The sequence below is a fragment of the Cydia amplana genome, chromosome 3 (assembly GCF_948474715.1).
Source record: "Cydia amplana chromosome 3, ilCydAmpl1.1, whole genome shotgun sequence".
NCBI lineage: Eukaryota > Metazoa > Arthropoda > Insecta > Lepidoptera > Tortricidae > Cydia > Cydia amplana.
The window spans coordinates 11,854,169-11,872,796 of record NC_086071.1 but is presented as its reverse complement, the minus strand read 5'-3'; the positions used below and the strand labels follow the sequence as shown (position 1 = coordinate 11,872,796).

Below are 18,628 nucleotides of genomic sequence, written 5' to 3'. Positions count from 1 at the left end.
CCGCGCCGCGCGCCCTGCCCGCTGCACCCCAACCGCCGGGCGCGGGCGCGGGGGGAGCCGCCCGCCGCGCCTATAGCCACTATAAGCGACAACGTCAGTATATAAACGCGAAGATAATTGATTGCAATAGAGAGGTAAAGTCTAAAAATAACGGGCCCCTTAGTTTTTGACATCCGGAACGGGTGGCGCCGTCCCGCGGCATATGTTTTGCGATCCCTGAATTGTCAGACGTCGACTTGTGACGGTCGAAGTTCCCGAAAAATGTATGGAGCGGTCCGACGCCATCTTGTTTGCCTGTCAATTTTCTTAGATTTTAAGCGTCTCCCTCGATCAATGTATCTTTAACACGTTCGCTACCAGACGAAAAACGGCGCCCTACCCCAGAAACCGGTCGTCTATAGCTGCGTATGAAACGACCCGCCCGGCGGGTTGTCCGGCATCTGAGCGAAGTTTACGAGCGCCCACCGGGTGGGTTCCTGGTGGTGAAAGTGTTAATATGTATTCGCCGCTTGATGGTCGTCGATCTCGGACCTGTCGGCGGCCGCGGGTGGCGCCCCCGCCATATATTTCCCATGTATTGTCCATATTTATAGAAACCACTCTTTTAATTTAAGCGTTAATGGCATAGACGGCATTTCGCGCGCGAGTACCTACGAGGCTCGCGAGCGGATCTAATAAAATTTCTATTAATTCGTAACTTCCATATTTATTAAATCATCGATTATTGTGAAAGTCGCCATAAAGTTCGTGCGTTACCAACTACCATCAATAATCACCATTTAAACTGTCTTTAATGATTAGGTCCTCACAAAATTATTAGTTTTTATGACCGTGCAATGAATTTCATACCTACTTATTTTACATAACTTCTATATCTTACTATTGAAGCAAAATTAAAATTTAATTTATTATTTATAAATTTTAATAAAGATGCATATTATCACGTCACAGCTCATAACACCCTAGAGTTGTAGGTAGATACCTACATTTTATTTAATGTAAAGCCATAATAAAATCTTTATTGAACAACAACATAAGTATAAAGTAAGTAACAATAAAATAATTATGTTACTTACCTCTATTTTTAAAATAATTTATTATTATTACTAGACGTAGTGCGAGTAAACGTCCTAACTTACCTACGCTTTGTATGTTATGTTTTTTTTTATTATATAAGAAAATACATAGAAGGAATACGGGGTTTATTTTTTCTATTTGATTTATAAATTAACAGATCTGAATAATAAATTAAGTAATGTTAGTACATATATTTTATTTTTTATTTTGTTTAGATTTAAGGCGTTTTCACGATGATGCTTACACCATCGGAATTCGGCGCCAGTGTGATAACCACCTAAGGCTAGCACCACACTTGAGCGCATAAGCCGCAAGTCTTAATTATACTTGGTCAACCAGATCTTGACAGAAGAAAAAGGCGGCAGATTTGAAAAATGTAGGCGCGAGGGGATGTCGTCCATTAGAAAATTTGAATTTCGCGCCTTTTTTACTGTCAAGATTTGGTTGACCAGCTATATATTTACAAAGGAACACAAATTAATATGTGTCTGTGTCTCCAATGTGTAACGGTAACTGACGGCACGGCCACGACGACATTGTGCGACCGGCGGGGCGGCAACCATAGGTGGGAACGATAGGTCCGATCCCTTTGTCTCGCTCCAACCTATGGTTGCCGCCGGTCGCGCAATGTTGTGGCGGAGCACTCAATATGTGGCCCACTTTTCGTCTTAAGCTTTAGCTTAGCCGCAAATGCCTGTGAGAAGACAAAGTGTGAATAAAAATCACACTTCTTCGCTTTTAGTTAAGGTAGAACATTACCATTTAAGTGTTAAAACTTCGGCGGTTCAGGGTCAAAGCTGAAGTGCTCGAAGTGATAAAATTCAACGACCACATAATGAAAAACCATAATGTTCATTATTGTTCAATAGTGTAGTGTATGTAGAATACATCGATGTCTTAAAGCGAAAATATTGCACTGCAACGATATACCTATGTAGGAAATGTTATATTACTAGTCAAATGAGGTCAGTTGCGGCCACAACGTCTATAGACTTTATAAAGGGGCCCTCAAACGCAATATCAGCCTTTCAGTTAAACGCAAAAGGTGACAGTTCCGAACAACTGACAGGCTGATATCGTCCGGCGAACTGGTAATCTCCCTCTAAATATTAGACAAGCTACTACTTTCAAGCGGGTGTTACGTAAGCATTTGCTAAAGCAAGAGTTCAAATATCTATATTATATTAATAAATATTATTACATATATATTTTATAAATATGTGGTAGTTTATATATATATTATTTAGTTATGTAATTATAAGTACAGTTTGCTTTTTTTTAACTCACTCAATATATTTTCTCTCTGTACCAATTGAAGGTATCTCTGTTTGGCCCTATGGTTGACTGGTAGAGAATGCCATTTGGTATTAAGTCCGCCATTTGTACATTGTTGTATATATTTTGTGCAATAAAGTTTAAATAAAATAAAATAATCTGTGGGCCCCTTAAGGAGCATACCTACGAATATGCTGGCATAGGGGTGAAAGGCTCATTCATCGTGACCGCACTTTTCCTTTCTGGGAGTGAGTCATAATCATAAGGCACTTGTTCCAACTGACCTTACGTCATCATTTCAAAACGCAACATGCTATATTTTTGCTTGAAGCGATCGAGTTGACCGAATTTATATGTCCGTGTATCGAAATTCTAAGAAATAATGTTAAGGTAAGGGAATTATCCCTTAATAATTATATTAATAATGTTTGATATTTGTAAAATGGTGCTATATTTTTGTTATCAGTGATAATACCTAGGCATCAACAATGATAAACTGTATATGTTTCAAGTAAATGGATGCCCAGTGTTGTTCTATTGTTGGAAGCAAGATGGGTTAATGCTAGAAAATAGGAACAACAGGTAGAGATTCGAGTAAGGCGAGTAATGACCATTTTAAAATAAACTCAAACACACCAATGCACACAGAATTATTTTAAATTCTTGCAGGGACTAGTAAATATTAAAGACGAACAACATCCATGCAACTCCGGGTTCCTCGCGTGCCTATTCACTATTTTTCCGTTTTAGCTTTTTAGTTTTAAAATCTATCATTAACTATTCTCGCGGGGCAGTAATTTTTCTTTATTTACTAGACTCTGGTTCATGTTAAATGATAAGTTTTATATAATGGCATTATAGACTATTTCCACTTGCTTGCTAATTACTTATATTGATAAGTTATCAATGATAACGAATAGCTGTCAATCTTATTGACTGGCATAAATTTATTAAGTAATCAGTAATTCAGTAGGTAGCCATAAAATTGGCCTTGCCTACACTAAACTGTTAATTTTATACCTGTCACGAAATAATTAACCCATTATAAATAACGCAAAGTTTTATGTCTATTGTGAAAAATCCAGCACAGCATCAACACACATAAGTACATATGTACTTATATACCTACATCACTTATGTCTATCGATTGTAATCTACACCTAAGAGAACAGTGCCTTACTAAAATAAGATTATACCTAAATGTTGTTTAGATTGTATTATATAGCATCGGTTTGTGGACATTGTATGCCATGTTTAGTTTATTTATATAATAGGTACCTCTCTAATTTACCAATACATGAAACCAAAAAATTAACCAGTCACTAAGTTAAGTATGTAATGTTAAGTTTCTTCAGGCGTTTGACAACATTGCATTCTCCAATCTAATTTTGGTACGACAGGAAGTTGGGGGCACCCCCTTTTAAGGACCATCGACAGCGATTTTTGAATTTACAACTTTTTCAGTAGTCTCAGTACGAGATCCATCCTATATCTGCTTATATTGTATGAGCCTCTTTTTTCCGCATTATAAAAACCAAGGGGATCGTTTGATTTAGTAATTTTCCGGTAGTCCGGACAAATACACATAAATTAAATAGCCTATTTAGGTACGTAACAACAGCGACGAGCCGTCCTTAGAACTCGATTCCCACCGGCTTACCTTGCAATGTTGTCAAATGTAGCCATTATACGTTTATTTATTGTTCTAACAATGCACACTGTACAATTTTGACTTTTAATATTGATCACTTTAAATTTCTCACTTTCAAAGTTTATGTTGTGTTAATACAATATTAACAAATGTTTACCGACTTTTATTTGTTAACCGTTTTTAATTTCCTCCCCTTCCCTAATTTTAAGTTCTAAACAAAGAATTATAGATGAGAATAGTGTACAATCTGAGAAAAAAATCGTGCCTCGAATTTGAGCGATGCAGTAGATGTCGCTTTATGGCCACGTACATATTGCTGTAGTTCCCGCTAGAAAATTTCGGCGTTTTGTCAATTCGGTTAACACAAAACATGTGGTAGGTAGCTATAGCGCCATCTGCTTCAGCTGTTAAACTGGGCGAAAATAGGTACAGATGTAGTAAAAAAAATTAATATAATTATTTTCTGTCGTATTTTCTCGGAAACGTCTTTTTCGAAAGGGCAAAATCTAATGGGATGGGATATAAAATGGAATAAAAGTGGCACTTATACAGTCTGGGCTATCAAAATCGCTGCCAACTTAGCTTGGTCTACTTAACTCTATACCAATCTATCGTTTATTTGGTAATAACATTATAACCTACTTTACTAATCGATCGTTAACTAATAGGTATGCTTAATATGAAATATTTAGTATCAATTAGTTTTAGTATCTCCCAATATTAGCTCGTAACCAGACCTTTCTAATGCAATAATAATGTCGTTTAAAGTAAAGAGTATTGTGTTGTTATGTGTACTGTTCCGTCAGTTTTGTAGTTCACAAAGACCGGTTATAGAGTCTGCTAATGCTAACATTCCACATCAGCGCCCGGCCGCGCAGCTGCGAACTTTCCTACCCGAAACAATGAATAGCGTTTTTAACAACGAGTTGAAAAATCTCATAACAGGACTAACTGGATTCTACGGGCCGTTAAGTTTCGGTCCGCAGTGGGCCCCGGCGAACTCCGGGCAACCATTAGGTAACATTAACCTCCCTAACTTCAGTAATTTTCAACCTAATTTAAACAACTTCCCATATTTAAACTTCTTTCCACTGGGAATGGGCAACCTTTTAAACCCAGCGAATCAAGTTATGAATTGGCCGAGACGACCTCTCGAGACGGCGGCGGCACGACCTTCAACAATCCAAGGTGATTTCCCCCACAATTGGCCATTGCATCAATCAACGCAGATTCCCGATAAGGCACCGAACACTGGAAATGCGAATGGACAAACAACAAAACAACCTGTGAACGGAGATCAGTGGCATGATGCCGATGACTATGATATCGATGTGCGAACCGCTTCTGAACAATCCTAGCTGTCTTTGGAGCCTTTTATAATTACGCACACAAACTACTAAGAAGATACTACGTATATTACGCACTTCGACGCAATTTGAACGCAATTAGGATTTTAAAAATAATGTTCGATGAAATCAGGGGCGGTACCTAATATATACCTATTTGGTGAAATATCGAAATTAATTAGAATTAAAGTTTGCTCCAAGATACGTAAGAATTAAGAACCAAAGAGGTGCTTCTATATTTTTGACTAACCTACCCATAGGATAACAAATGACGGCGTACAATTAGGTACAATTATAGGTACCTACCTAATTTGTGTTACTTTAATCATAAGTATTGGTGTTGGTACATTGATCGATATGGTACCTACCTACTAATGTGCGTTAGCAATAAGTGTTTCACTGTAGGTAATCGACATAATAAGTAAACATAGTTATAATTAAGAATAGAAAAAAACAATCTTCCATGAACTACCGATTCAAAACAGGTTTTCGCAAGAGGATGAACATTATGAAGCTCCATCGCGCCAGTGAATAGCGGAATGTGGTAGTAGTGATACCTTTATGTGTATTTATTTTAAATCATCTTTTAAAAATGATAAAGTATTTAATTGTCGTTTTGATAATATCATTAAGTTCGTGTAATGGTGGGAGACTGGGTGATTTGCTTATAGGAGCGCATCGGCAACTCCACAACAAGGTACACGACGTCGCCGACGCGGTGATCGGCGGGTTTGGCCTCACCCACGGCCACCATCAACCAGCCCCGCGTCCCCCTAACCAAGGAGGCGAGACCATCGTAGTCATTGTCGAAGAGAACACTCAAGGGGGCCAGGGGAATCCAGCTAGGCCTTATGGAACACCGCAAGAAGGCCACTACCCTGCTCCCAATGCGCATAATCCCTACCAGGGCCATAACCCGCCGAACAATGGCTACAATGAAGGAAATCAGAACAATGGACATAATCATAATCAAGGTCGTCCTAACTATGGTTCCAGTCATGGATATGATCCTCAACTCAATTATCCAGCAAACCCCGGACATGATCCGTATCAAAACGGTAACAAATATGGCAACAATGGACAACAACAAAACATACCCAGTTATCCCAACCAACAAGGACAATATCATAATGATCAAGACCACAATCTAGTTAACCAAAACAACAACGTACTAAATAATAATGCGGTTCTTCATCCGACTAATGACATAAATAATCCGTACCCAACTGCAAATGAAGTCAAAAACCCGGATTCTACTAACAAAAATAATGAGTCGAACAAAAAACCTAAGGACGATGAGCCGCTGTTGGTGCCCCTCAACGGCTACACGTACGAAGGTGACAAGATCGTCATCAACGCGCCCAAACGTGAAACCGGCGACGGCGACAAGAAAAACGAAGAGAGTGAGGAGGATTTTCCAATAGACATAAGGTTTAAAGACGAATGAATGTGTACTTAATTAATTACGTACCTAAATAAAATTGTATGTATAAATGACAAAATTTTAACGTTTGTAAAAATATTTTCTTGATTAAAAACCCAAAGTCTTCTTGTGACAAACTGGCCTAGCAGTACTTTTTAACTGAAGGTCGCTGGTTCTGGTGAACCCCAGCTCGTACCAATAAGGTCCTTTTTAGTGTGCCTTAGCCAAAATGGCAAAAGCGGAACCCTTATCCACTCATGTATAAACTGAAATAAGTTTTTGGCAAAAATTTCATTTTTGTTACAAATTTTTACCGCTCACTACTTTTCGTACCACTGGCAACAGTGGCAACTAATACCCATCGAGACAATACTAAAAACCCACAATTAAGTTGAGTGGTGCCATCACAGAGTTCCAAGGGCAAGCGGACGGAAGGTTGCCAAGCGGACCCAGGCTCCAAAAGTGAGTCGTGGCAAAATGACGCTAAGAGGATGATGATGATGATGATAAAATATATATGTGTTCATAGGTTGTTACTTTTTACATTTTTTAAAGCTAATTGTTTCATCACAATTTTAATAATTAGGTGCCTAAAGGTACTTGTATTTGTTTAGGTTACCGCTTATCTTATGGGCTAGCTAGGGTAAGTAGGTAATTATTTATACCTATTTATAAACCGTGTACGCAATGTTCTGTCAAGGTTATTATGTTTAATGTTATTATGGTTAATTATGTATAAACATAATTGCAAACCGTAATAAAACAAAATGTGACGTTCCTCGAATAAAGGTACCTTATGGCGGTCGGGGGCTTACGCCGCTAGCACCGCATTAATTAGTACTGGAACGTCGTTAATAATAGCGTAAGCGCCAACCACTATAAGGGTATATTTACCTACCCGTGGAAATTAACTCACAAATGATTGGCGGCGTATTATCATAAAATTACCGTTTCGTAACAAAGTAGATCTCTAACAGACAGATAATATGTATTTATAAATAAATTATGTAGCTATAATGTTGAGAAAATGATGGCGCATCGCATCTGAACCAATTAAATAGTATTCCATTGACAGCCAATGATGGGATTTCTATCTATTCCCTTAACCGGTTTAACTTGGAGCTACCATGGTTACCAGTACAATTTGACACTGCGTTAACGGTTTAACCGCTTAACCCCGGGTTAGTGGGATGGCGGCAAATAGGCCGTTGCATACATTTTAAGTTTGTCGTAAAAGTTAAGTACCTAATTGAATACTTTAACTTTTTTACGAGTTAGCATGAAATCCTCACATTTTTACAGGCTTTTGGTATAGCTTCATTTGACTCTTTCTGCTTAGGTATACATAAGTGTGTTTGGGTACATACATAAGTATGTACCCAAACCCAAATCCCATGACCAACCCATGTCCCCCATGAATAGTCCGCGCTTAGATACGTTTAGGTACCGCTTCTCCAACATATACCTACCTACCACTCGTATACAGTCAGCTGCAGACCTTCACCTCACCTCTCTCTGCACCTTGAATTAAATTCGGACAATATATGTACCTACATAAGCCGGTTAGCAACCGTCACAAAACTGACGGTCATCGAACCCCATCTGAATCAGTGAACCAGCTAACCTATATCTAACGTTACTAATTGCCTTAATTTATATATTAGGTACGTAGATATAGATACTAGGTTTCATATTAAATTTCATAAGTTCATAACATTACACATTTACCTATATGTCTTACCACAACGACCACAAGGTGACTTAAGTTACTTAATAAAAGAGACCCAGAAAATTTGATATCAATCTAGAGTCAGGCCAAAATAACTCTCCAGCTATTTTGATAGCACAGACTGTGCAACATAGCCTATGTTACCCGAGATGACGTAAGGATTGTAATGATATACTTATCATACATCTAAATCGGTTCAGGCATTTAGCTGCTAGGGTGGAACAAAGAAACTTACATACCCAGCCACATACAAACATTAACGCTGAAAACAATACACTCCTTTTTTTGGGGCAGTCGTGTAAAAATAGGTAAATTTTAATTGTATAGTGGTCTCTTAGTCTGGTAAGTTAAGTAGGTTAGGTACGCGGAAAATTTTGCCTCGCTTCGGTCCACGGCGCCGACACGCAGTCGGCGAATAAAGATGCGAATAAAAACTGCTAGTACGTGACGTTTTTGTGGAAACCCGCAATCTTAGCGGACATCAACTAGCCATTCATTTCATTGTTTACGGAGCATCGTTAACTTGTCTTGACCTTAAACGTTAAAAGCGAGATCGCGTCCAGTCGTCGGTCCCTTATTACACGGCCAGCTGTTTCTCCGCGAACAATTTCCGTGTCTAAAGTTGTAGTGAAACAGATAATTAAACAGGAAAAGTAAATTCCGTAGAGAAGGAAACAATTGTCATGTTTGTATTACTCACTGCTCCATTTATACTGGCATTAGGGAAAATAGTCTGCCAAGTACAGTTGAGTCAAGAGGTCAAATACTCGCCGTCGCCTTTTCTGCCTGGACGTACCGCTCCCCCTGGAAACTTGCATGGGACTGCGACACAGACAATTCAACCACTTAAAGCAACTGAAAAGTTTTTCGTCAGTAAAAATAACAGCAGTACTACAGCGCAACAGACAACAAGGAATCAACAGAATCTAAAACTATTCATATCCGGATCTCAATCAAGAAGAATGGATCAAAAGCGACCTTTTGTGAATACAGTGACTAAAAATAACATCACAAATTCAACCAGTGCTCAAAATAATACCTGCAATTCAACACAAATCAGCACCAACAACTCGACCAGTGATTATTATGACAAAGTAGTTTTCGAGGACCAAGGAGGAGCTTTTGTGGAAAACTCTTTAAAGACCGTTGACCCGATAGCCCGTAATGAATCCACGTCAAATAATTCGAGACCGCCGGGTTCAGTGACTGAAGTACCGCTTCCGGTAAACGTGACTCTGGAAGACCGAGGAGCGTTCGATGGGGACGCGTGCCCCACTGGATACGTCAGAGTGAACGGACTATGTGTGATGCCGGACTAGATGAAAAAAAAACACAGTACCTACAGTAGGTAATTAGGTATACGTGTGTCACCGGTAACATTCATAAATGCCTAAACAGCGGAAGCCGAAAATAATAGTAATAAATTAATAATACTATCACAAACTGTGTCCAAGCGTACCTAACTACAGGCTGAATTTTTTTTACCAACCATACTCGGCATAGCATAGTGAATTTATAGGTTTGGCTGTTTCATACATTCTCGCTGGTGTGATAAAAAAAAATTCGCGATTCGTCATGGTCCGATAGTAAAAGTTGTTCAGTATTACCTATACATTCTCTACGCAGAGTACCTATGGCTGATCAAAAAATTCCATTCTGTATAGCTACTAACTGCAGGCTACAGAGGCCACACACTGTAGAAAAACCCATCATTGTTAATCTTGTCACTTAACAATGTTGGGTTGGGCCACTTGCACCATTCACCTAAAACCTGGAGTTACCATGGTTACCCGTACCTACAATTTGACACTGGGTTAACGGTTTTACCGCTTAATCCCGGGTTCGTGGGGTGTGGTGCAAGTGGCGCTAAGGCTATTTGAATTAACAAAATACTTATTCTCGAAACTTTATTTTCTAATGATTTTATATAAATTTCGCGATATATCTATTAAACGTGAGTTAAAATATTCTCGGTATAAAAAATATCGTGACTTGTTTTTATTTCACAGTTGTGCTACTACAATACCTACCAACCGTAATAGTTATCGTGGCGTGGCTAGTAATAATGAAATACTTGGCATTATTTCCTTTGGAATGCGCTAGATTTTTTTTAATAAACTAGCTTGTGTCTTAGTAGACCTAATAGAAGTTCGTGATCACACTCCCATACAAACTTCCAACCCCTACCGCCTACCGGTGACCTACTTAATAACTATGAGTAGGTACTCAGTTACTACTTTTTGCCGCACGAAGGTACGGAACCAATACCTCAATACCAACCCTCTGTTATGTGTGGCCGGGCACATATAATTGACCGGTTTTTGTAATTTTTCTTTTTTACTTGCAAGTTCATAACTTATTATTGCATATTAATTGAAAATTAATCAATTTCACAGGTCTTCATTAAAACATTTGAGCGGTCGTAAACAACGGACACTTATTAACCAAACCTAATACCTACTTAAGCCAAGTATATTTTTAGTGTAGGTTCCTGCCCATACATGCTTTGCCACCTACGTTATAACAAAGCGAAGCTATGACTAAAATGATTATATTTCTGCTATGTGCTGTGACGGCGCTAGGTCTTGCGTTAGCTTCCCTAAAGAATATCAACGAGAAGCAGAGTTCCACCACGCAGAAGACATCTAGACCAATTCGAGCCTGGTTTAATTGGTACCAGTGGTAAGCAGTTACTAAGTATATTTCTACCCTAATATCCTATCAGGATAATGCTGCAGCGAAATATTAAAGTACCTAAACAAAAGTTTATTGTTTTATTTTTCGTGCCTGTATTTATTTACTTATAAACAGTCATTTTCGTGCAACATTTACATCTTTATGTAGGTACTTAAGTCTGGCTCAAAGAGTAGCGCTTTGCTAGCGCTACGCAACGATTCCTTTGAAATAGCAAAAAAACCGACTAAGTATAGTTTGTAGCTTTCTAATAGAATAGAGCCCGACGCGACGGCTAATCATATTGTCTATTGTTAAGTAAAACCGCTCGTGCCACAACCACCTGCATAAAAAATCGCTCGTTCACTTTACCCAGGTAATTGAATTACAACTCCTATGGAAATTGCAATAAGATTCAAAATGAACTAATGGATAAATATTTTGTTACGATGTGTGTGGTCAGTACTTCGGTTAAGGTGAGTTCGGGTAAGTTTCGGACGTTTTTAGGTGGGTTGTGTGGAGATGTTGGATTTTTTTTTCTCAGCTTGTGGATAGGGTATGGACATGATTCAATTACAGAATTGATAATAATGAAATGCTCTATATAATAGAATTTTATTATCTTTCTAGACGTCATAATGAGCGTGTAATGAGTGTTTAAATATAGGAAACAAAATAAATTGACATGCATTCTTTTTATACCTGGTGGTGTAAGAACGGACGGACCTATAAGTTCGGTCCTATTGCCGGTATCATAGAGTTTACTATTGCAAAATAACCGGTATTACCCACTGATTAATATATAGAAGAATTAGCCTAGGAGTAATTCGGGCTATCATATCCGACCCAATTTTTATTTTTTTGCATTTTTTCTGTTCGATCTTACACCATGCGCTAAATTTTCAAGAAATTATGGTTGCCAAACTTTAGATGTGGAGTCAATGAACCCGTGTAGGGTCAATGAACCACGTGGGTTCATTGACACCATACGCGCGTTAGGTTGAAAAAAGGTGATGAAAGAGGATTTAAGGATAAAATAATATGAAATTGGAGGAATGAATACGACCATTTTTAAACAGTCTGCGTTTTTATTTGTTTAAGAATAAGAGATCAATTAAGTATGTGGCGTTACTTAGTTAAGTGTAGCGATCAATACAGAATGATTTGGGAGCTTTATTGTGATTTAATATCTTTATTAATCATATTTACCTAATACCTAATTTAATCAGATATAATGGTGACACGAATAGTTTGAGCATCCGATCTTTTACCACTTCGGATAAGACCGGATCTCGGCCTACAGGCATCGTATCAAAATTCCAAATATACAGATTTGTCACAAATTTAATAAAAATAACATGAAATCTGTAAAAGAAACAAATAACGCTTCAACTTGCCACTTATTCAAGAAAAACAGGCGAAGGGTAATTCCGGACACAAAAAAAAATCTCATTTTTTGGACGTTTGCACTTAACCGTATATATCTTGGCACTTGTTAGTCGGAGCGACAAGTGCGTCCTGAAGGGGGGTGCGGCCGGTGCGGGACAAAACAGCGCATTGCATCACCTTGCCAGCATTAAAAAAAAGCCCCGCAACAGGCAGAAATTTGAATCATACGATCTTATCCGGTGTCCGATCTTAGTCGAACTCACCTTACTGAGTGCCGGCGAGTCGAACGCTACAGAACCAGTCTAAAATGTGTCATCGAGATGCGTAACAAAGGCGCGTTATCGGAGAGCGCACCTACACTGGTTTTTTGAGCGTTGGACTAGCCCGCGCTCAGGTGCTAAATAGAATAATTAAGACCCTTTTTTGCAGGTAAGTAGCACGTGCGATTTTACTGAACAATAGACAATAGGATAAGCCTTCGGGCTCTACTAGAAAGCTACAAACTATACTTTCCGGTTGCGCACCACGATAAGCCTCCACACTGTCTAGTGTCTGTGCACGACTTGCTATAAACCGATAGGCGCACCGTGACCTTGGTGCGGTGCGGTAGTCTGTTAGCACCGTGCGGTGCGATTGTGTGTTTATCATATACCGTTTACCATATCATCATCCCGTCTGGATTTGCTTTAAAGTTTAAAGCAAATCCAGACGGGATGATGAAATCGACCGGTTTGATCTGTAAAGAAATTGCCGCCAATTTTCACCAATCACCAATTTTAGATTTAAGTGGAATCCAGACGAGACAATTTTTCGCCAATCTGATGAAATTGTCCGATTGAATCAGTGCGTGCGGACGCAAACGCCAATTTGATTCCCCGATCAAATCAGCAGGTGCGGACACAAAAATGGCAATTTTCGTAGTTAGAAGCCGGGGTTTTAAAATTGATGATTAAATTGTGTACGTGTGGACGCTAGATGCGATTGGCGCCAATTATTATCCTGATCAAATCGGTCGATTTGCCCAGCTCGTCTGGATATGGCTATGGTAATATTTTAACACTATAAATTATAAAAAATGTCCCCAAACGCGAATACTAGATAGTCTGTTGTTGTATTGCTATTATTGCTAAATCGCAGTAGCCTGCCTGTGAAGCCCAAGAGTATCGACATATACTGGATCAACCAAATCTTGTCAGTAGTAAAAGGCGGCAAATTTGAAAAATCGCGGGTTAGCAACACTGTGTTCGAATAATTCCAAAATCGCGTGTCATCCGAGGGCATGGCATGAGTGGTGGGGATAACTGACAGAACGATATACGAACAATAAAATTGAACTGTGTTTAAATTAGAATGTAAATTATATTTATTTAAGCATTACGGATTCTTTCTAACGTTATAGGGGGTTTTGCCACGACTCAGAGAATCTAATTATATGATATGCTGCAGGTACTAATTCTTAATTTTGCAATAAGAGTGACAGATTACAAAATGAATATTTCGTTTATTACCTCCAGATTTCCACAAGATGCAGGCACGCGTGCTAAATGGATTTTAGCAACCGGAAGGAGAAACTGGGCACCGACGCAAAACTGCCGGATATGCTCAAAGCATATTACGAAAACCTACCTTTTCTATTTCTTCCTGTGGCACACAGTATGCTAAAAATTCTTTCTTTAGGCGTACTTGTATGATGTATAATGAATCGCTTAATGATATAGACATTTTTGTTCATAGTTTGTCCGTTTTCAAGAACAAAGTTCGGCATATTTTGTTTACTAGTAATTGAAAAATTGTTTCAAGTAAATATTTTGCATTGTTTTCTTACTTTATTTGCGTGTTGTACTAACAACTATACCTACGGGTAATTTATAATTAAGTAACCTATTTACTTTTCATTGTAATAGTCAACTTAGTAACGTATGAAACTTTAGGCCTATTTTTAGTCATAGGCGCGTGTAGAGTGGCGAGCCGAGCAGGCCGCCACAACTTATTTGTAAAAGGCTGTTTGTTTTCTAAATAAATTAAAAAAAAAAAGAAAATTGGCCCATTTATATACTTGGTCAACCATATCTTGACAGTAGAAAAAGGCGGCAAATTTGAAAAATGTAGGCGCGAAGTGATATCGTCCCATAGAAAACTTTTGAATTTCGCACCTTTTTTTACTGACAAGATTTGGTTGACCATCTATATTTTATTTATCGCTGCGTCTTACGTAGGCGAACAACTCGCGAACGTGATTAAAATTACCCCAATATTTGATAATATTGGGGTAATTTTTACCTATATGGTATCCCCGGGTTTGTGACGTCATCTATGTCTATCCCTTACGGGGGCACGCGGTAGGCCACATCTATAGAAATACTACCATCTATGGGAAAAATAAACATGTTTTGGTTCGTTGTACATTGCTGCTTTTCTTAGCGCAATTCTGCTCTTTGAGTGTTACATGGTGTTACCCTACTTTAATTTGCAGTACATTGCTACTGACAAGATTTGCTTGACGCACTATAGCTACACTCGGGGCCATCTGTGGGATAACTAGCAACATTGCTTCCTTTGATATCTATCATTTTGTCAAAGAAGCCGGCTGGGAAAGTCGTGCTGCTTTAGAAATTAACAATTGTTCTAAGAATACATTTTTACTAGACAAAGTTTTATCAATCGTGTACTTCCAGAACTACTAAATGAAGTACAAATAATTTATCCCCACCAGCAAGTGTCAAAACCATACTGTGCATACCACGTGTACATATATTCGTCCCATTGTTTTTAATCGAAAACACATTATAACCTTAAAATTAGTGATAAGTTTTTTGACCTAATTTTACCGTGGTTCAAGATCAGCAACAAACATGGCTACAAAGGCAGAAGGTGATCTTCGTGATGGGTTATCAGCGCGTGAAATGTTCATCAACAGCGAAGGGCTTACCTATAACGACTTCTTGCTGCTCCCCGGCTACATAGACTTTACGGCCGAGGAGGTCGACCTGACGTCTCCTCTCACCAAGAAAATCAACCTCAAGGCACCGCTCGTGTCCACTCCTATGGACACCGTAACAGAAGCCGACATGGCGATCGCGATGGCGCTGTGCGGCGGCATCGGCATCATCCATCACAACTGCACGCCCGAATACCAAGCTAACGAAGTGCACAAAGTCAAGAAGTACAAACATGGCTTTATTAGGGATCCAGTCTGTATGGGCCCTCAACATACTGTTGCTGATGTCATAAATGCTAAAAAGCTAAATGGTTTCACAGGCTACCCTATAACAGAGAACGGTAAACTTGGAGGCCGTCTGATTGGAATAGTTACTTCAAGAGATGTGGATTTCAGGGAGGGAGACCCACACCTGAGCCTTAAGGAGGTCATGACTCCAATAGAAGACATGATAACGGCACAGTCCGGTGTCACATTGCAAGACGCCAATTACATATTGGAAAAGAGTAAGAAAGGAAAACTACCAATAATAAATGGGGCAGGTGAGTTAGTGGCATTAATTGCTAGAACCGATTTAAAGAAAGCACGCAGCTATCCCAATGCATCTAAAGATTCCAACAAACAGCTATTAGTAGGAGCCGCTATAGGTACTCGTGAAGCTGAAAGGGAGCGTCTTAAATTAGTAGTCAGTAACGGAGTAGACGTCATTGTGTTAGACTCATCACAGGGAAACTCTATCTATCAGATAGAAATGGTTAAATTCATTAAAAATACTTACCCTGACATTCAGGTCATTGGAGGTAATGTTGTCACACGAATGCAGGCAAAGAATCTCATAGATGCCGGTGTTGATGCCCTGAGGGTTGGCATGGGCAGCGGCTCCATCTGTATCACCCAAGAAGTCATGGCATGCGGCTGTCCTCAGGCTACTGCAGTCTACCAAGTCGCATCTTATGCCAGTCAATTTAATGTGCCAGTAATTGCTGATGGAGGTATACAATCAGTAGGTCATATTGTCAAATCTCTAGCTTTAGGAGCCTCAACAGTAATGATGGGATCCCTGCTAGCTGGCACCTCCGAAGCCCCTGGAGAGTACTTCTTTTCTGATGGGGTCAGGCTCAAAAAGTACAGGGGGATGGGAAGCTTGGAAGCTATGGAAAACAAGGATGGTAAAGGAGCTGCCATGAGCCGATATTTCCACAAGGAGTCTGATAAGCACCGAGTAGCTCAGGGTGTGAGTGGAAGTATAGTGGATAAAGGTTCAGTGTTGCGCTTCCTGCCATACTTACAGGCTGGCATGCAGCACAGCTGCCAGGACATTGGCGCGCGCTCTGTGTCCCGACTGCGCGAGATGAGTGTCTCAGGAGATCTGAGATTTATGAAAAGAACATACTCTGCCCAACTGGAAGGCAATGTACATGGCTTGTTCTCTTATGAAAAGAGATTGTTCTAGGATGGGTTCCACTATTTTATACCTTTGTGATATGATATACTATTTCCTGCAAGTCAATAGAGATCTAAGAAAAATGAAACAAAGTATTGTACTAATTTAAGCCAGAAGCCAATAAAATATTTTTTATTTTGTATATTATGAAATGTTATAAAAACAAGTTAAAGACTATTCCATTTACAGAAAATTACTTTAACAAATTATTGCATTTTGGAGATGTTCTGTTTTATGTTCATACTCTATTGTTAAGTGCTATACCTAATTATCACGTTGGTGTAATCTTCGTGTTGAATAATGTAAAGGACCAGATGCTATGGAATATTTACAATTAAAGTGTGAATTCAATTATACAGTGTTTTATTGTCCTGATTCTATTGGATGCTTAACATTATGAAAGTTTAACCTGTCGAATCCCACGATATGACGTCACCATAAGCGTTCTGGCTCAAATATTTAACCTTGTAACCTTTCCCGTAACCATTTAAAATAAATTGCAGTATAGTTAAGAAGAATGTTAAGATTCACATTTAGTTGACTCAACTGTGTTATGTAAATAACCCATATTTATATAAATTATACACAGTATGCATGTAAAATTTAAACGAAAACTAATCTTCGTAACACAATCGAATCAATTAAATTAAGAATTTTTAAATTAATGTTTTCCACTTCACTCACATTTTGATTAGTCTCAAATAATTTGTGGAATAAAAAGTTAATTACTTTTACATTCATTTTCACTTCTACTCTTCAAATTCGAAAGGTGGAATGCATTATTTTTCTTGTACTTGGGTTGGGAAAGATTCGAGCCCTACACCCCAGCAGGGGGTAACAGGATGGAAAGAAGAGAGTACTTGGAGTTAATTGTCATTAGCAAATTCCTAAACCATTTGGCGTGAGGGCGAAGACGGCGGGTGTAGGTACTTAGGAAGAGGAAGTAGCATTAAAACAACAGTCAAGTACTATGAATCACAATTTATTTGAATTATAAATGCACAAGCAGCGAAGGCATATGGCATATGGTTATGCTCGTTAGACAATAAATATAGATTAAACGTGCTTTTTATTTAAAAATAATCAATGATCTATTTTTAAGACTGGTGCGTTCAAAATGTTAACTGTTAACATTTCAGAACTGCCTAGTCCTTATAATTATAACTACGATAATTGCACGGTTTAACCTCACAACAGTACCTCACTTACTTAAACTTTAAATTCTGATATCAATTTAAATCTAAAATTCCAGTTTGATACGGAACATAAATAGGAAGTAAAAATTCAAAACATGCATAAGTGTTAACGAATGGTCAAAACTATGTCATCGATGGTAGGTGCTATGAATATTGATAAGACTAAACTATAAATAAACACTTTTGCAGTAGGTATTTAGAATAAATAACGCTTAAAAATAATATCTTAAAATAATATTTGATTATTCCGTTAGCATACAGTCAGCATCAAAAGCAGCTAGCGGGCGAGACAGTCAAACCTTTTTTTTTTTAATTACTAATTCAATTATTTTGAGTATCTTACCCGTTTAGCGACTTCTGATGCTGAGAAGCTACCGCGAAAACCGATTTTCTCAAATTGCGGGCATCTTTCTCTTTTACTCCAATGAAGGCGTAATTAGAGTGACAGAGAAAAATGCCCGCAATTTGCGAAATTCGGTTGTCGCGG

General features: G+C 38.6%; 2 protein-coding genes across 2 annotated transcripts; both read left to right on the top strand.

The window, feature by feature from the left end:
* Positions 1–5,890: 5,890 nt before the first annotated feature.
* On the top strand, positions 5,891–6,825 carry LOC134662605 (uncharacterized protein DDB_G0287625-like). Its single transcript, XM_063518878.1, has one exon. The coding sequence runs from the start codon at positions 5,942–5,944 to the stop codon at positions 6,794–6,796; it is 855 nt and encodes a 284-aa protein (XP_063374948.1). The 5' UTR covers positions 5,891–5,941; the 3' UTR covers positions 6,797–6,825.
* An 8,416-nt stretch (positions 6,826–15,241) lies between these two features.
* LOC134662543 (inosine-5'-monophosphate dehydrogenase) lies at positions 15,242–17,294 on the top strand. The gene has a single exon (XM_063518802.1). It carries the CDS (start codon positions 15,416–15,418, stop codon positions 16,952–16,954), a length of 1,539 nt encoding a protein of 512 aa, XP_063374872.1. The 5' UTR covers positions 15,242–15,415; the 3' UTR covers positions 16,955–17,294.
* Positions 17,295–18,628: the final 1,334 nt, after the last annotated feature.